Source organism: Stenella coeruleoalba (genome assembly GCF_951394435.1).
Source record: "Stenella coeruleoalba genome assembly, chromosome: 11".
In the NCBI taxonomy this organism is placed as follows: domain Eukaryota; kingdom Metazoa; phylum Chordata; class Mammalia; order Artiodactyla; family Delphinidae; genus Stenella; species Stenella coeruleoalba.
In genome coordinates, this window is record NC_137157.1 from 96,269,701 (window position 1) to 96,289,567 (window position 19,867).

The following is a 19,867-nucleotide window of genomic DNA, read 5'->3' on the forward strand; positions in this document are numbered from 1 at the left end:
GGGGTTGTTAGGTCTTCATTAAGCTGCAAAAATGTCTCTTCCTGTTTTCTGGCTTTCATGTCAACCGCCATCACCCTTGCCTCTGCATTTGCCCCTCACGACGGGGACGGCAGAGGCCATCTGATCACGTGTTCGGCTATTCAGACATCTCTAATGGCAACATCTGTGTCCTTATTAAGTTCCCCGCACGGAGAGGGGCATTTTACCTGTGCTATCTCTAAACCTCTCCCAGAGAAGCAAATTCAGTACAGCGAGGAGACGCACGAACCTCCATTTTATTTATTCTTTTTGTATTTTTACCAAAGTATAGTTGATTTACAATGTTGTGTTCACTTCTGCTGTATAGCCAATTGACTCAGTTATACATGTATATGTATTCCTTTTCATATTCTTTTCCATTATGGTTTGTCATAGGATATTGAATATAGTTCCCTGTGCTCTATAGTAGGACCCTGCTGTTTATCCATTCTATATATACCAGTTTGCATCTGCTAATCCCAAACTTCTAATCCTTCCTTCCCTCCCTCCTCCTGGCAACCACAAGTCTGTTCTCTATGTCTGTGAGTCTGTTTCATAGATAGGTTCATTTGTGTCATATTTTAAATTCCACGTGTAAGTGATATCTTATGGTATTTGTCTTTCTCTTTCTTACATCGCTTAGTAGGATAATCTCTAGGTCCATCCATGTTTCTGCAAATGGCATGATTTTGCTCTTTTTTATGGCTGAGTTGTATTTCATTGTGTGTATATATATATATATATATACACAACACATCTTCTTTATCCATTCATCTGTTGATGGACATGTAGGTTGCTTCCACATCCTGGCTCTTGTGCATAGTGCCGTAATGAACATAGGGGTGCCTGTATCTTTTCGAATTATAGTTTCGTCTGGTTATATGCTCAGGAGTGAGCTCACGGGATCATATGGCAACTCGATTTTTCATTTTTTGAGGAACCTCGTACTGTTTTCCACAGTGGCTAAACTACTTTGCATTCCCACAACAGTGTGGAGGGTTCCCTTTCTAAGAGAACATTTTAAATAACACATCGCAGTGTTCCTGTCGCCAGTAACCACATTGTGGCTTTGATTCACTGCCTTAGAATGCATCCGACTCATGCTTATTTTATCTTTATACTTCGATTGTAAACTCCCAGAAGGAAGGGGTCAGAATGTTACATTTCTCTTTTGAGAAATATGAGAGACTACTAGAGGGCTGTGTATCCAGAAAGCACACGATAACTATTTTTAGATGAATGGAAAGATGAGTGAGCCAATGAGATTTTTAGGGACATTTTTGTTGCCCATTTGTTAGATCTTTGGGGGGAGTTTTCCACTGAGATAAGATTATAGAGATGATGATTATAAATAAATGTATTCAATTTTGGGGTAATAATTGCTACCCAGTTTAAATCATTCTTTTCTCTTTCAGGGGACTTCCAAGATGGCAAGAGAGTGAGCCTTTCTGTGTATCTTGGGGAATTTTTCGATATCCATGTGTTTGTCAATGGTACTGTGCTGCAGGGGGACCAGAGGTAAGTCGGAGCCCAGAAATGTCAAATTAGAAGGGGCCCTGATAATTCCCCTGTACTCCCCCATCGTCTTTCGGATGAAGCAGCAGGGCCCAGAGAGAGGAAGTAGATGTGCCCAGAGGAAGTGAGCAGGGTGTGCAAGAGGGGGGTGTCCCAACGCTTGGACTAAGCACACAGCCTCTGTTCCTTGGTCTGAATCCTGCAGCGTGGTTGGGTTGAAGGGTGGAGGGACATCCAGGAGACCCTGGAAGGACAGTTCCTCCTGTCCTTCCAGGGTCTCCATGCCCTATACCTCCAAAGGGCTGTACCTAGAAACTGAGGCTGGGTACTACAAGCTGTCCAGCGAGGCCTACGGCTTTGTGGCCAGGATTGATGGCAGCGGCAGCTTTCAAGTCCTGCTGTCAGACAGACACTTCAACAAGACCTGTGGGCTGTGCGGCAACTTTAACATCTTTGCCGAAGATGACTTCCGGACTCAAGAAGGTAGGCTTTTCCGGCACACCGTTTCCCAAGCGCATGGCCGTGCTGTCCTGCTCACCAGTCTTCACTACGACTCTTCCCCTGGCGTTCCAGCCTCCCCAAGTCCTCAGCTCAATTTATCCCACCAGCCTTATCTCTTAGTGTTCTCCTTCGCTGCCTAGACCCCCCATCAAACCAGATCTTGGGGGGGTCCTCAGACCCGACGTTGTTCAGCCTTGAATTCCCCACATGGCAGATGGTTGATAAATGCTGGATGGTTTGAACAGATCCTCCTGAGCCACTGTATTGGAACTTTGAGGATGAAATCTATAAAGGGTGGTCCAGTGGTTAGGACTCCGTGCTTCCACGGCAGGGGGCCTGGGTTCGATCCCTGGATGGGGAACCAAGATATTGCAAGCCACACAGTGTGGCCAAAAAAAAAAGGGTGTCCTTTACACTGTCCAAAAAGGCTAGTTTATGTGGATGTGCGTGCGTGTGTGTGCTCACAAGCAACAGGAAGTAATATGGACAATGTGAAAACCACTGCTAATCTTTATTCTTCTTCTGATAATTTCAATTACATAAACATTTAAGGAGGGATGTTCTTTTGCAAAAGCCGAACATTTGTGTATAAGTTCTCCTTCTTTTTTACGGTTAAGGGGTAAGTGTGTAGAGAAACAGCTGATTATCCCTTTCATTGGACTGGAGAATAGTAAGATCATTTGTTGCTGTCTTCGCCAGCCCTGATTTCTTAAACTTTTTATTGTTCAATATGTACATTTGAGGCTATCAACTTTCCTTAAATACTGCCTTAGCTGTATCACACCAACTTTGATAGGTAAATATTTTCATTTTCATTGAGTTCTATGAATTTTCTATTTCCATTTTGAGTTTTTTCTCAATCTATTAATTGTACTTAAAATTTTTAAATGTTTAGAATTTTAAAAGCTATCTTTTGCAACTAAATTGATTTCTGATTTAAATTAGAAATTTGGGGAGATTTATTTGTGGCCTAGTACATGATCTTTTTTTTTTTTTTTTTTTTTTTGTGGTACGTGGGCCTCTCACTGTTGTGGCCTCTCCCGTTGCGGAGCACAGGCTCCGGACGCGCAGGCTCAGCGGCCATGGCTCACGGGCCCAGCCGCTCCGCGGCATGTGGGATCTTCCCGGACTGGGGCACGAACCCGTGTCCCCTGCATCGGCAGGCGGACTCTCAACCACTGCGCCACCAGGGAAGCCCGTACATGATCTTTTGTAATTGCTCTATGTATGCTCCAACAGAATGTTTTCTTATTTATTTATTTATTTAATCTCAGTAGAATCTATGGTACAAGATGTTTATTAGAGATCAATATCGAAAGGAAGGGGAGGAAGGAGAGCTGAGCAGAGGGAGAGCTCTAGAGCAAGGACTGCCCCTCAGAATGTCCCATACCAGGCTAAGATGTCTGGGCCCCATTCGCTCACTGCATATGTACTGCCTCTAGAAGGGTATGACATCAGGAGGTAGTTCTCTGTAGCTGAGACAGACTCTGAAGAGCAAATCAAGTCCTGTGTGAAAGGGATCTGGGTAGTGCATCTGTTTCTATCTCAGATGGGTTGCAAGATTTTTGGCAAAATGTGTGAAGCAGGGCCTCATCCAGCTAAGATTACTGGTAATTGAAGTAGCCAACTATTAGTTCTTTGCCACCATTATCAGCATTATAAAGCCATTTCTCTGTCATTACATATATAAAACAATTTTCAGTGGTAAAAAGATAATGAATTATGGTCCTATCACATTGGTTATATGGGTGTAAAAACCTGGGCTGGACAACAATGTCATAAATACATTTGCTTTTGGAATTAAGTGTTGGATATATTTTACATCTGAAGAAAAAGAAGAAAATAAATTGAAATATAAGACAAGAAAAAAATTATCTCAGAATGCAAATTGCTTCTTTATTTTAAAGTCTATTTTATCTGATATGAGTATTGCTACTCCAGCTTTTTTTTGATTTCCATTTGCATAGAATATCTTTTTCCATGCCCTCACTTTTAGTCTGTATGTGTCCCTAGGTCTGAAGTGGGTCTCTTGTAGACAGCATATATACGGGCCTTGTTTTTGTATCCATTCAGTGAGCCTGTGTATTTTGGTTGGAGCATTTAATCCATTCACATTTAAGGTAATTATCAATATGTGTGTTCTTATTACCATTATCTTAATTGTTTTGGGTTTGTTTTTGTAGGTCCTTTTCTTCTCTTGTGTTTCCCACTTAGAGAAGTTCCTTTAGCATTTGTTGTAGAGCCGGTTTGGTGGTGCTGAATTCTCTTAGCTTTTGCTTGTCTGTAAAGCTTTTGATTTCTCTGTTGAATCTGAATGAGATCCTTGCCCGGTAGAGTAATCTTGGTTGTAGGTTCTTCCCTTTCATCACTTTAAATATATCTTGCCACTTCCTTCTGGCTTGCAGAGTTTCTGCTGAGAAATGAGCTGTTAACCTTATGGGAGTTCCCTTGTATGTTATTTGTTGTTTTTCCCTTGCTGCTTTTAATAATTTTTCTTTGTCTTTAATTTTTGTCAGTTTGATTACTATGTGTCTCAGCGTATTTCTCCTTGGGTTTGTCCTGCCTGGGACTCTGTGCTTCCTGGACTTGGGTGGATATTTCCTTTTCCATGTTAGGGAAGTTTTTGACTATAATCTCTCCAAATATTTCTTGGGTCCTTTCTCTCTCTCTTCTTCTTCTGGGACCCCTATAATGTGAATGTTGGTGTGTTTAATGTTGTCCCAGAGGTCTCTTAGGCTGTCTTCATGTCTTTTCATTCTTTTTTTTTATTCTGTCCCACAGCAGTGAATGCCACCATTCTGTCTTCCAGGTCACTTATCCGTTCTTCTGCCTCAGTTATTCTGCTATTGATTCCTTCTAGTGTAGTTTTCATTTCAGTTACTGTATTGCTCATCTCTGTTTGTTTGTTCTTTAATTCCTCTAGGTCTTTGTTAAGCATTTCTTGCATCTTCTCGATCTTTGCCTCCATTCTTTTTCTGAGGTCCTGGATCATCTTCACTATCACTATTCTGAATTCTTTTTCTGGAAGGTTTCCCATCTCCACTTCATTCAGTTGTTTTTCTGGGGTTTTATCTTGTTCCTTCATCTGGTACATAGCCCTCTGCTTTTTCATTTTGTCTATCTTTCTATGAATGTGGTTTTCATTCCACAGGCTGCAGGATTGTAGTTCTTCTTGCTTCTGCTGTCTGCCTTCTGGTGGATGAGGCTATCTAAGAGGCTTGTAAGAATGTTTCCTGATTGGTGCCAGATTCTGTATCTTTTTGTTGAACTACCTTTGTTAATTGTGTTATTCAAGTCTACTATTTTTTTTTTTACTACCTTTTGTCTGCTTCATCTACCCATTACTATATGAATAATGCCCTCACTGTCCCCCCACCTTGTTTGAATAACTACTAAATTTGGCATTATTATCATAGTTTTACATAATTGGTGCTTCTTTGGCTATGCCTTCATGTTTAACAGGTTCTTTGCTCATAATTTCTCCTTTTATGTTACTATTTTTTGTAGGTTCAATTTCTGTTTTTTAAAAAACATCCCTTTGTAGTTCCTCACTCAGAGTCTGGTAGTGATAACCGAAACAAACACTCCTTCATTCTTATATGATATGTTAGCTAGGTATAGAATTCTAGGACATTGGTTATTTCTAACAGTGCTTTGAGGATGCTATTCCATTGTTGCTGTCGAGAAGTATGTTGTCAGTCTAATTGTCATTTCTTCACAGATAATGTGTCTTTTAGCTTTGTGTATGAGTCATCTCATTGCTTTTGGTATTCTGAAATTTCACTGTGCTATTTCTATGTGTGGGTTTTATTTTTATTATCTTGCTTGAGACTTTTTGTGACTCATGAATCTGATGATTCCTACCTTTCATCAGATACAGGAAAATTTCAGTCATTTTCCCTCTTCTGTTAGACATATGTTGGATATTTTTATTCCACCCTATTTTCCATACTTCCACTTTTCTATCTCTTTATCCCTCTTTGTTGCTTGAGTGGTATGGTCATGCTGGCTGGTGAGAACCAATCGTGTGCATCTTTTCCAGCTCCATTTTCAGTAATGTCATGTTGGTAGCTTGAAACTGGCCATGGTGGGAGTATTTACACCATAGAAACAAGCACATCAGGGCTTTGATTTCCCCCCAGAGAGCTGGCTTATCAGCACATCACCATTTAGATCTATCTTCTAGTTCACTAATTCTCTCTCGCCTCTAATTGACAGATGATGTCTAATCCATCAATTGACTTTTCTTTTCTATTTCGTTGACTGTATTTGTAATTTTAGAAGGTAAATCTGGCACTTTTCAACTCTATTATTTTTCTTATTGTCTTGTTCTTTTATCAAGTTTTGATTTCTTCTTTATAACAGCAATTTAAAATATATTTCTTTTATAACCTCTGTACAAAAACTTTATTATCTGAAGTTTTTAGAGCTTGAATCTTGTTATCTTTATGTCTGCTGGGTCTTGCTTGAAGTAGATTGTTGCCTATGTTGCATGATTTTGGATTGTAAGCTCATCTTTAGAAGGGTTTTATGCTAATTTTTTAATATGGAGTTACTGAATCTCACAAGAAGTATAAATTGGAATCTCAATGCTAAATGAGGGCTTTCCTATCACTATAAATTCTCAGAGGAGACTTTCCCCCTCCTATTCAGAGTCCAGACCAAGGAAATAAACTTCCTTATTATTTTCTTACTTCTCAGAGTGAATTTTTTTCTTGTTAGCTTTCTCATGGAGGGGGTAGTCCTTCAAGACTGCCAGGACCACAAAGGGGTCTAAGCCCATCTCCCTACATCATGCAGACCCAAGACTCATTTCCATCAATCTCCAAGGAGCTGTTAAAACCCAAGCACATTAGTTGGCAAGATTGCCACCCCCACTGTAATACCCTGTAGTCAGAACATCAAGTCGTATTTGCCAGTTCTATTCTTAAACTTTCTTTCCTTGCTTTTAAACTTTCTTCCCTTCCCTTCCTCCTTTCCTTCTTCTCCTTCTTTTTTGTCCCTTGTCATTCCCTCTACTTTTTAAAATGGGATTAAACACACATTCAACAGGATATTTGTCCTTTGCACTGGCAGAGTTTTCAGATTTTTCTAATGTGCTGTATTGCCAGAAATGGAAGTCCCAGCCCTAAGATGTCTTCTTCTCCAGGCTTGAAGATCTAAAAAAATAAAAATGGTTTGGGATTAACAGATACACACTACTGTATAGAAAATAAACAACAAGGACCTACGGTATAGCACAGGTTACATTCAATATCTTGTAATAGCCTATAATGGAAAAGAATCTGATAAAGAATATATATGCATATGTATAACTGAATCACTTTGCTGTACACCTGAAACATTGTAAACCAACTATACTTCAATTAAAAAATACTAACCAAAAATGGGACCTATGTTCCTAGGGAGAAGGTGGTGCATGTTGGCAAAAAGTCAGGGCTCTGGTGATATTTTGGAAATCACTCTCAGAGGACTGCGGGTTAATTTTTTTTTTTGGTTGGCAAAGACTCGACAGTTAACCCTGCTTCCTGACATCATGGGAGCCTGCCCAGCTGGTTTTAACTGTGGCTCTCAGAGATTTTTCTGTAAGCGAGATGATTTGTAATTCCATCTATCAGACATCCTTATGTCTCATTTCAGATTTAGTCCATAGGGTTTCACTTCCTGAAAGGTCAGGAAAGGATCTAGAGGTCCTCTAGTCTAACCCATCATTTTACATACGAGGAATCAGGCTCAGGAGATTATGGGATCAGCCCAAGATCACACAGGGCGATCGAAGGAGAACTGAGACCAGACCAGGGGTCTTGATTCTCTCTCGGGCTTTCCCCACATAGCACAAAGCCTCTTCTCCGCCTCTTCCTTGAGATGGTGTATTAGAAGGTGGGCAAGCCTGTGTGGCGTGGTGACTAAGAACCCAGAGAATGCCTATCATAATGCCCGGCACATAGCAGAAACTTCACAGATTTAAGTGCCCGTCCCTTTGGCTTCTCCATGTATTAGTTTCCTGCAGCTGCCAACAAACTACTGCAAGCTTGATGGCTTAAGACAACGGAAATTTATTCTCTCACAATTCTAGAAGGCCGGAAGTCCAAAACCAAGTTGATGACAGGACTACACTTCCTCCAGGGGCTCTGGGAAGAGTCTGTGCCTTGCCTCTTCCAGCCACTGCCAGCCATCCTTGACCTGTGCCTGCATCATTTCAGTCTCTGCCTCGGTCTGCACATTGCCTGCTCTGTGTGTGTCGTCTCTGTCTGATCTCCCTCTGCCCCTCTCTTTTTTTTTTTTTAAGATTTTTCTTTTTTGATGTGGACCATTTTTAAAGTCTTTATTGAATTTATTACAATGTTGCTTCTGTTTTAGTTTGCTCGCTTTTGGGGGGCACGAGGCATGTGGGATCTTAGCTCCATGACCAGGGATCGAACCCGCACCCCCTGCATTGGAAGGCAAAGTCTTAACCTCTGGACCACCAGGGAAGTCCTTACCCCTCTCTTCTAAGGACATATGTGATTGCGTTTAAGGCTCACTCAGTGAACCCAGGATAAGCTCTTCCTCTCACAATCCTTTATTCAATCACATCTTTTGCCATAAAATATTCGCAGGTTCTGCGAACTAGGAAGTGGACATATCTTTGGGGGCCATTTTTTTCTGCTCACCACACCCAGAGGCCAGCTCACTATGCTTCCAAGTCCTGCTTTTCTTTTTCCGGGGATAGTTTATTTCCTATTTCCAGGTGCATGATCTGACCCTGAAGCATGCTTCACTCTTCCAGATCTGGCTGTGCAGAGGGACTGCTTGCCTTGCTGCTCCGCTAAGCCCCTTTGCAATGAAGGTGCAGCAGTTCTATCCGGCACTGACTTGGTACCCGGCCATGCAGGCCCGGAAGGCCCTCACAGTCTCTTGTGGGTGGCTGATAGGAGCGTGTTTGCTGTGGGCACCAGGGCACAGATGCTCTGCGAGCACCAGGGATGCAGTGATGCGGATGCTTAGGTTCCTGCCGCATTCTTACCTTCATTCTGCAAAAATATGTTGAGTATCCGCCATCCAGCAGATAAGAGTTTAGAGATAAGAGGCACAGCCTGTGCCCTGAATTAAGGAGCTCACAGTTGAATGGGGGGTGAATATAAGCAAAAAGGATACTAACACAAAGGATGGTGAGAGCTTTGATAGGGGGATGGCCAGGGTGCTGAGGGAGCACAGAGAAGGGGCACCCAGCCAGACTGGGGAGGGAGACAGGGAGTCGAGCTAATTCAGAAGGGCTTCCTGGAGGAAGTGGTTCCGGGGCTGCATCTCAAAGAATAAATTGAGAGAGTCAGGGTAGTAAGGGGGTGGAGAACATTCCTCACAGAAGGAAGAAAGGGAGCAAAGTCCCGAGAAGCGAGAGTGGCTGGACTGTTCCTCATCGCCTTTCCTGGCATCTTCCTCACTGTGCCCATCCGCCCAGCCACCCCCCACCAGACGCTGGCTGAACCCGGGTGCCCGTGCCCTGTGGTGTTAATGCTGGGGTACTCCTGCCACAGATGCCTATGTTTTAATCTAAAGAAAGTTGATTCAGGTGACAACAGACCTAGCGTTCTCACTCAGAAGTCCCGGGTCTCACGACCGTGGCTTCATCCTCCTGAAACTTTCTCCACAGGGACCTTGACCTCGGACCCCTACGACTTTGCCAACTCCTGGGCCCTGAGCAGTGGGGAACAGCGGTGCCAGCGGGCGTCCCCTCCCAGCAGCGTGTGCAATGTCTCCTCCGAGCTGCAGAAGGTGGGTCCACCCAGGCTTGATGTGGGCTGCGGGGTGCGGGGTTTCTGGAGTCAAGAGGCAGAACAATATGCAGTCCCAGGTCCTCCATCCAGGGGAGGAGCGAGTCCCTCTGGCTGCTCCGTGTCCCACGGGCCGCTTTCCTCCTGAAAAGCAGCTGGGGCTAGAGTCGCGTTGACGCTAATCCTAATACTGTCCTGGGCCTGGAGCTCTGAAGATGGGCCTGGTTGAATAAGCTGGTACCGCGAGTGACTATACTTTTCTGTTTTATGTTCCAACGCCCTCTCAGCCCCAAATATCACCATCATCACCTGCCACCTGTCTGAAATTCTGGGGTAGAAAACCATTCCTTTGTAAGGGCCCAATAAGTGGTTGTTATAAAGCACAAGTATGGGGCAAGGCCCCAAGGTCTCACCAGCACATCAGCAGGAAGGGGGTTACCTCCTGGTGGGGGAGGGAAGAAAGCTGGGGGGAGGGAGGAAGGTGGGGAGAGGCAGGGGCAAGTCCTGATGCCCCCAGCTTGGATGTTGTAATAGTTTCCTAAGGCTGCTGTAGCAAATTATCTCAAACCCAGTGGCTTACAGCCACAGGAATGTATTCTCACGGGTCTGGAGACCAGAAGTCGGAATTTGGTTTCAAGGTGTCTGCAGGGTGGGCTCCCTCCAGAGGCTCTAGGGGAGAATCCCCCCTGCCTCTTCCAGCTCCTGGGGGCCGTGAGGTTCCTTGGCTTGTGGCTGCCTCCGCCACTTGCTGCCTCTGTGGTCTCGTGCCTCCTGTCTGTGTGCTTCTGTCCGGAGACAGAGCAGATGGGGGCTTCTCCTGCCCCTCCCCACATGGCCCTATTTCTCCCTGTACTTAGCAGCTCTTTCCCCTTCAGGGTTACCCTTTATGATCGCACTTGGAGAGGAGGGGGTCTGGGCGGGAGGGAGTTGGCAGGACTGCACGCTGTCTCCTCCTTTTGCCGGTGGAGATGGCCTTTGTGCTTCTGTGCGGGGTGTTGGGAGGATGATGCTTTAGGTGGAGAAAGACCTCCCTCTGTGGACGACCTCCCTCTCCCCCTTTGGGGGTCAGGCTGCCTGGGCTGAGGGAGGAGAGAGCGGCATGGCCCCAGACGCGGCTGGGCTCTCGTCAGCACATGGATGCCCTGTCCAGGCTGCCCTCAGAGACTCACTGTCTGGGGAACGGGGTTACTTGGAGGTGATGTGAGTCAGGTTCCCTGGAAGCAGAGGTTTGTGGGCAGCGAGTGACCAGGGAGGCTCTCAGGAAGTGAGAGGGGCGGGGCTGGGCAGGGGGAGAAGCTGAATACCACGTAGTTACAACCGAGGCCTCAGCTGGTCCTTCAAGGAGCTCTGAAAGCTGCGCTGGCCCCATGGGGCAGGGGGGCCCACCCCGACCAGTCGGTCATTGGGTGTTGGCTGCCTCTGGGCAAGGAGACTGGGTGGCTCCCTTGGGCTGAGGGCAATGCCTGCAGAGTGACTCGGCTGTGAGTCCCCACCAGCCAACACCCTCAGCTCCCGGTGGGTGAGTCCTTCTGCTATGACACCCAACCCCTGGTCTACGTGGGGGACGTATAGCGCACCCAACATCCCCCGCAGAGCCAGCTACTCGACAGCATCGCCTCCCTACTTTCCACCCCCCGAGCCAGCACGCTGCTCCAACCCACAGCCGTGCAGGGGGAGGGCGGCCCCTGCTGATCCCCGGGACTGTCGCCATGACGGGACTTGACAGGCCACATAAGCCCCTCGCCTGGGCCTGTGCGGTCCCGCAGGGCGAGGAGGAAACCAGAGCTTGCGCTGGCGCTGGGGGTTAAGGAGCTGCCCCGAGTCACCAGCTAGCATTGCGGAGTCAGGATTCTCGCGCTGCCCGCCCGCCCCCGTACCGCCCCTGCTGCTCTGCCTGCGCCATCTCAGGCTGCCCAGGTGAGTCCCACCCTTGTGTTTTCCTTCAGGAGCTGGGCTCCCTGAATCTTGAGGTTCCTTTCAGCTCGAAAATTCTTTGTGTGTCTCTCTGGATTGGACTAAAGGGACAGTTGATAATAAGTCTCACTAAATATTCAATGGATGGATGGATGCAAATTAGGTAATTGATCTAGGGATTGGGACACCCCCATGATCACAACCCCGAATCCTTCATTTGTAAGACCAAATCTGCATGTAAGTAGAGAAACTCCAGCCCTCTCCTACTCCAGTAGCTGAATAAAACACACAGCCACCTGCACACGCACACACCTACCTTAGCGTGAGAGAACTTCAGTGTTAGCTGCCCAGACTTTCTATTTTCATGGAACAATTTGATCTTCTGAACCAAGGAGTACGTCAGCACCAGGAAAACGCTCTGGGTTGTGCTCGAGCCAGCTGCCTGGACCGTAAACACAATTTCCAGTTTATCAACAAGTACATTCCTAACGCCTCTTTTTCTTGGGTTTCCAGTGTTTCAGTGGTGCTAGGTTTTCCAGCTGGTCCGGAAACATCTCTGTCACCTGGAGCGTAGCCCAGTACTGGCAACTGACAGAGGCAGACCAAGTTCTAACCCCGGGGGGAGGGTGTTATCCTGGGGAAGGGGGGTAGTTTCCTCTTCTTTCCAGGAAAACTTTGAAGAAGCAGCCGCTTGTCCTTGTAGCTCATTAAGTGGTTCCCATCCCTGGGCCACTTTGTAACTCTGCTTTGTAACTCTGACCGGCTTTGTAACTCTGGGCAAGACACTTGCCTTCTCCAAGCCTCCGTTTCCACATATGTAAAATAGGCCCAGGACCAGTGCCTGCTCCTCGAGGCCATCGTAAGGATAAGGGAACATGTGTGGAGTGCTTAGCCCAGCGGGGCTCAATTGTACGAGCTGTTATTGTTATTATTATTCCTTTTGTGTCTGTGTTTGCCCCTGGAGTGGCCGCACTTTGAGAGTAGGAGTGGGAGAAGCAGGCCAAACACACACAGTACTTTAAGTGTCAGCTCAAAACTCATTCTTTCTCTCCTCCCCTCCACCCAGCTATAACCCCATTCTTTTGGAGGCGGGGATCGATCTGAGCACAGCTTGGGGTTAGAAAGAGAGCAAGTTGCCTGCGCACATGGACACGGAGGGGTGGGGAAGTGCAGGAGTCCACTTTTCTTCTGGGGCTTCTTGTAACCCAGGGCCATTTGGGATTGAGGGCACTCCAGGAGCCCAGGGCATCAGGGAGGGGAGGCGGAGGGATTTTATCTTCTCTTTCTTTTATTTCCAAACGTACACTTCCATAGGTGGCTGTGGTTCGCTGTCTCCCACCCTTTTCAGTGTTCTCTAGGCAGGGGTAGGATTGCGGGGTTGGTGGAGGGGAGGGGAACGGGAAGTTAGTTGGTGAGCTGGGTGGGGGGCAGGTAGGTACCTCTGATACCGAGGGCGTGGGCTTGTCTCACTTTATTTTGCAAACACAGGCAGTACAGAGTAAGTGCAAGACAAGTGTTCCCACCCTCGGGGTACAAAGGAATGCTCTCATTTACCCTGAAGAAGTGGGAGGTGAAGACAGGATTTTCAAACGGGGAACCTGATACAGAGGCGGAGTAGAGGAGGGAGCTGGGCACTTTGTCTCCCGGAGACAGAGAGGGAGGGCCTGGGGGGTGGGGCGTTGGGGAGGTGCTGGGAGAGAATCCAGAGAGGCCCCATTTGTCTCCCAGGTGCCTTTGGGGCTCCAGCTGCACACTTGCTACTCACTTTGTCTCCTGGGTGCCTTGAAGTTCTCACTAACCAGTATCCTGGGAGCAGCTTAAGAAATTGGTTACCAAGTTCTCAGTGCTGGGCCGAGGCCCCCCAGACACTCAGACCTCCCAAGGCACAAGCTCCTTCTAGGTCCGAACTCCTGTTTCAGGTTGTTTACCTGAGAAGAGGGGCTGGGCTTTGTCTCAGCCAATCAGGCTGTGTTTGCCCACGAGCGGGGTGCCCCCCTCGGCTGGGACGCACAAAGACATCTCCTGGGAGGAGATTGATGCGGTCTCTGTCCACAGTCTGCTTAGTCCCGCTGGGTCCGTGGGTTCAGAAGTCGGGGCTGGTAAATGGGCAGCATTGACAAGGGTTTGCCGTTGTGGCTCCACGAGCCGTATTCAGTGGCAGAGTGTTCCGTAGGGGAGCCGGCACTGGCTGGAAAGCTTTCCTTGAGCCGCCAGAATCTATTCGCCCGCTTCTGGAACTTTCTGCCTTTCTAAGGTGGCAGCAAGGAGTCAGCTCATTCTGAGAGCCAGGTCATATTACTCATACCCGGGGGATGAATGTTTCCTTGTTGTGCCAACAAAACCCGGAGCCTCTCTGCCGGGATGGGTAATGGCGTGTTCAATGGCGCACAGATGTGCGGGGTCTTTTTCTCCAGCTTTTCAGAGGGCAGGACTGCTGGAGTCTGGGGCTCAGGGTGCAGACCTAGTAACAAAAAGCGCCCAGCTATAGATGCTCAAATAATCGGCGTTAATTTGCAGGTAACTCTACTACACAATGAATGTTTGAGAAAGATCCTTAGGTCGCTTTTAAAAAAATTTTTAATTCTGTCAGTCTGGGGAATGTCAGCAAGGGCTGAACCTTACACAGGGATCCTGTTTATGTCCTGTAGTCCTGTCTGCAACGTGAAGCCCGCGGCTCCAGGAGGCTGGATGTAGGCTGCAGCTGGTCCATGCAATGCTCCTTCTAATTAGAAAAAAGGCACCCCTTTCTCAAGACACTTTACCATCACCTGCTGGGAACTTGCCATAGTAAACATCATAAATGTACCTAGAATGTAGTACACACGTATGCTGTCTACCGTGGGAACTGTAGCCTTGGGTGTGTTGCCACTGCACTGTGTGACTTGCAGAGCTATACTTGATGGCCATGAACTTGGCCTCGCTTCCACTGGGAGGTGTGTTGCTGCAACCCTGCTCCTCCTTAGGATAAGCTCCTCCAGAGTGGAGGGCCGTCTCCTGCTTCTGCTGCTCACATCTGAACATGAGGCCACCTCTGTTACCGAACTCAGGTCTGGCTGCTCGCTGCTTGAAAGTCAATACTCAGGAGGCAAGTGCTGGTAGAAACAGAAATGTTGCTCTAATCCGAAAGCCGGCAATCTGGGGAGAAGGCGGACTCGTGTCCCAGAATCGACACCAAAGGTTTTGCTTGGCCATGAAAGCTTTTAAAGGGAAAAAGGGGAAGTAATTTCAGTGAATCATTGAGATAGAGGGTCAGATTCATCGCCATCCACTGCGTGCAGGCTTGTCGACTCTTTGTCATCTTTCTTTGAGATGTTATATTGTTCACACAGTTTGTGAGATTACTGAAGGGGAAGCTGGGGAAAAGATCTGGTCCCCTGTTAATCACTTATTCTCCGTGTCTATTTCTTTGATCTAAGGAAAGAACAAACAGATTAAGCAAAGAATTGTGTGATCAAAAGATTTGAAAGGTGTGCTTGGGTTGGAGGTTAGTGAAAATATAGCTTTGCTAATGGGACAGTACAAAAGGGGCCTCCTGCAGAGACCTCGTCCTGCAAAAAGCTGCTTATACTCTCCTGCCCCTGGCCCACTGAGTCCTCTCCATACCCCTCCTCAGAATTGGTTCTCAAGACGACTAGTCTTTCTTTTCATCAATGTTAGGAATCTCAGGCTCATAATAACTCAGAGTGATATGAGATTCCAGAAGCTATCTAGTCCAGTCCCCTGCCCGTGTATATTCAGATAGGCAGGTGGTACTGTAACCTGGACTTTAAGACTCAAGTCTCTGAGACATCCTTGCTGGGCTCTTTCCAGCTGTTGTGCAGAGCTCAACCCTATGCTGCCGTTCTTGGCTCCCTGAGGAGAAGTCACCCCTTTCTTTTACCCCCAGTTGAAGATGAAGACCTCCCTCGGTGCCCTTGAATACTGGAGAAGCCAGATGCGTGCAGTCTGGTTTTTCTAGGTCCTATTCAGGACTTCGCGTCCAGTGGTACTCCCATCGGTCACCTAACAGTCCCAGGTTGGCTGTTTTCCACTGGCTCTGAATTTGACGTTTATTTGGGGAACACAATCCTTCTTCCTTTTGTTCTGTTGCTGTTCATGTCTGCATATTTTCTCCCCCTCTCCTCCTCCTCTGAAAGCCTGCTGTTCACCTGTAATTCCTCTTCCCCCCCAGGAAGTCACCTGTCCCCGCTGGAGCTAACATTTGTAAATACTCATGTTTACTTTGGATGACGGTAACATGTCCCCTCCACGGCACAGAGAGGCACACGAAATACCCATTCTGTTGGGGACAACGCAATTCACTCTTCACATCCTTGTGAAATATTGCCCATGCCTTTTTTTTGCAAAATTCGTACCCAGCCCTTTCTCCTGTTTCTGCCCACAGTCGCCCTGGAAGGAGGCTCACAGGCCTGGAGGGAGGTGATTTGGTGGGAGAGGGGCTAAGTGCCCTGGCAGAGCTGGGGGCTTACTGACCACATCCACTCCTGGCATTCCTGCTTCCTCTCCTGGCCTCCTGCTTTCACTTAATTGGCCTGGAATAGACTTTTCTTGGAGACTGGGAAGAATTTTGTTACGTTCGTTTGCTTGGTAGGATAGTTGTGATTCATAGAGAGACCAATTGTGTGAGTCTGGTCCAGGGAAGGTCAGTAAATCTCAAGAAGAGATCCTTGTAACCCAGGACCCCCAGAGGAGTTAGTTGCCAGGTAACCTGAGCTGGTGCTGCAGATGGTGCCCACCCACTGTGTCCTAGTGATGCTTACATCCGAGTTGGGGTTGGAACACAAGTACACACACACGTACACACACACGCATACACATATACACAGGCACACACATACACATACACACACATACACATATACACACGCCCACATACACACATACACATATGCACACACATACACATCACACACACACATACACACATACACACACACGCACACACACACAGATGCACGCGCACACACATTCCCCTTTTCTCAGAGTGAGAGCTGCTCTCTCAAGTCCTCCGTAGGCTGAAGAACGAGGGTTTATTTTGGGAACTTTGCCGAAACCCGAGAGTCCGGGGCGCGGGCCCTGGTGTGGCTTGCTTTGCTGTGTCCTTGCGTCGCTGCGTCCCTGCTCTGCAGTTCAGTGTCCCCTCTGAAGACGAGTAGAGCTCTGCCCAACACTGATGGAAAAAGCACCCTTTTCCTTTCCAGCAAATTCCCTCACCCACCTGAGTGCAGGGCGACAGAAGGGGCGGTGAGCCCCTGGGCTTGTGGTGGGACAGTGACCTTGGCCACTCTGCCTTTGGGGGTCTAGCCTCATGGCAGAGATCAGGGGCTGCCACAGGGTTTCAGCATTTCCCTCAGATTAAGCAGATGCAAATGCATCCCTAACCCATCAGCCTCAGAATCCTTCCATGAAACATTTCCTAAGTGGCTTTCTTTCCCTTCTCCTCCTCCCTGGCGAGGCCAGGAACCTGAAGGTGCCCATCAGCACGTATTTACTGAGATGTTCTGTATCTTAACTCTGTGCAAGTCAGATTTGCAGTCTCACTCAGAGACAAGACACATAGGAGATACTGACGCAAACAACACATGACAGAGAACAACACAAATGCCATTTTGGGTTAGTAAAGGGTGAAGTGGTGCAGCAGCTCTTATCACACAGCTGGTTATCCTTCCTGACCCGGAGCAGGGTGGGTGGAGCTGCTCCAGCCCTAGAGCTTGGACAAACCCCAAAGTGGGAACCGGGGGCGGGAACTCGGCCCTTGTCCTCCCAGCCGGCTGGTCCTGCCCTGATCCGTACTCAGATGCTGCCCAGGAGAACAGGGTGCAGGGAGAGAAGGGTCCTTTGGAGGACTCTGTGGCCATCTCCCTTGGCACTGGGGACTTCGGTGACATACCCAGTTACCCTACTTCTCAAGAGGGCTGAACACCAAGTATCTCAGAGAGAGGAACGTTCAGCTCCACAAAACCCTCCAGTTACTGGAAATCATGGGGTCTTTTCGAGCCAGATCTTGGAATGTGGGTGGGAATCCAGGCCAGGCAGAAGTATAATTAGAATCAGCAGCCCTCCCCCACCCATCCTTACAGGCTGACCAATGAGAAACTGTGCCCTGCCACAGGGGTGAATTCCTGAGCCCACAGCTTTGGACCGGTTTAGGCCCAGGCACCTCTGGACCTCCTCCAGGGACAGCCGTGGGACACCCACCCCAGGGCCGGGCTGAACAATCTTGCACTTTATATATTAGCCTCCCCTTTCTTTGTTCACTTCAGACCTAGGAATGCCCCCCTCCCTTCTCCTTCCTCAGCTGTTTGGGAAACAACACAATAGCTAAGCTCCAGATCTCTCGCTGCTGTTTCCTCTCCTCGAGCCCCCATTCCCCTCCCATCTGCCCTTGGGGAGATGAGCTTCTTTTCTCTCCCTGTCCCTCGAATGGGCTTGGCATCTCCAGGGAGGAGGCCTGGTCTTCTCTAATGAACTGAAAATGTGATTAAGTTGGGCTCCAGTTGGGTCTGCACAGCCCCCCAGGCAGGGTGAGGTCATGGCTTCATGGAGCTGGGCTGGCGCTCTCTCGCCAGCCCCTGGCACCCCAGACGAGAGGAGCAGGAAGAGAGAAGTAGCTGATGCTGGGCATTGGAGCCAGGGAGATGCTGGAAGTGAATTAGCTGACCCTCTGTGTTCTCCCTGCCAGAATGGTGTACCAGGGGGCTGAGGAGAAGCCATTTTCGAGCTGTTCAGTTAGCATTGACAATAGGCCAATGATAATAGTCACAGGCACTCGATTGCTCTCCCTCTGTAATGTCATTTAGTTTTATTTTGCAGCCAAGTCTAAGGCAGGAATTGCTCTCTGTGTTAGTTAGGACTAGATTCTCCTGTGCCAGGACACCTAAAGTAGAAACAGCTTACACAGTATAGAAGTGTGTTTCTCTCTCATTGTCAAGGAGTTCAGCTTGTGTCAGGCATCATGACGACCTTCCAGTGTCGGAAGAGAAGCATTGAAAGCAGCACACCCTCCTTTGGAGGCTGCTTCCAGGGAGTTGCCCAGGACACTCCTGCTTATGTCCCGGGGGGGGGGGGGGTGGTGGGGTGGGGGACAAAGCTTCGTCTTACAGCCACTCCCAGATGCAAGGGAGGCTGAGAAATGGGATCTTTATTCCCAGGGGCTATGTGCCCAGGGGAAGATGGACAACCGAGGGTTTTCTGACTAAGAGAGAAAGGAGGAATAGATCCTGGGCAACTTTCAATCTCTTCCATAATCTCACTCTTTTAAGGGGGAGGGAATCAAGGCTCAGAGAGGGGAGATGATTTTCCTGAAGTCACACGTTTTGTTAGTGTTGTGGTTGGTGCTTCTGAAGCCTGCACTCTATCCACTGTACTACACTGTCTTCTCATCTGATTGATAGGAAACAAGGTGGGGAGGGTGGGGGCATCGGGAACATGGAAAACCAGGTAAACTGCGGTTGGGTGGCAGTGATCTCAGGTGGCCTTGGCCTGCAGTGGCTTGAAGCAGGGTTTCAGTTCCCGGCCTGAGACTGAAGTCAGGCCGTGGCAGTGAGAGCGCCGAAACCTAGACACTAGACCACCAGGGACCGGTGGCCAGTGACAAGGCCCTGGCCTGTCAGCTGTGTAGAAATGAATTTCCACATAGAGATGGAAAGTAGTGAAACAAGTGACGTGTTTATTAGGAGGAAAAAGGGTACGTGTGGATAGACACACGGGCGGGCTCAGAGAGAGAATCTTGCCTTTGTGGCAGTTTGAATCACCTTTTTTTTTTTTTAATAATTTATTTATTTATGGCTGCGTTGGGTCTTCGTTGCTGCTTGCAGTCTTTCTCTAGTTGAGGTGAGCAGGGGCTACTCTTCGTTGTGGTGCGCGGGCTTCTCACTGCGGTGGCTTCTCTTGTTGCGGAGCATGGGCTCTAGTAGTTGTGGCCCACGGGCTTAGTTGCTCCACGGCATGTGGGATCTTCCCGGCTCAGGGATCGAACCTGTGTCTCCTGCATTGGCAGGCGGATTCTTAACCACTGCGCCACCAGGGAAGCCCTGAACCACTTTTATGGGACATTTCTTCAGGGTTTCCTTTGGCCAATCATCTTGCTTTGCCTGGTTTTCTGAGTACGTATTTGGTTTACCTTAGGGTCCTCCCCTGTGTGTGCACACATCTCTTAGCCAGGA

General features: G+C 47.9%; 1 protein-coding gene across 8 annotated transcripts in view; it reads left to right on the forward strand.

Moving 5' to 3' along the window:
* VWF (von Willebrand factor) overlaps positions 1-19,867 on the forward strand; it is a 203,779-nt gene that overhangs the window by 78,601 nt on the left and 105,311 nt on the right. For all 8 annotated transcript variants that reach the window (XM_079936255.1, XM_079936253.1, XM_079936258.1 and 5 more), the window contains 3 exons: positions 1,434-1,536; positions 1,808-2,016; positions 9,668-9,789. In XM_079936255.1, the coding sequence (XP_079792381.1) occupies positions 1,434-1,536; positions 1,808-2,016; positions 9,668-9,789 (434 nt within the window). The remainder of the gene's footprint in view (positions 1-1,433; positions 1,537-1,807; positions 2,017-9,667; positions 9,790-19,867) is intronic.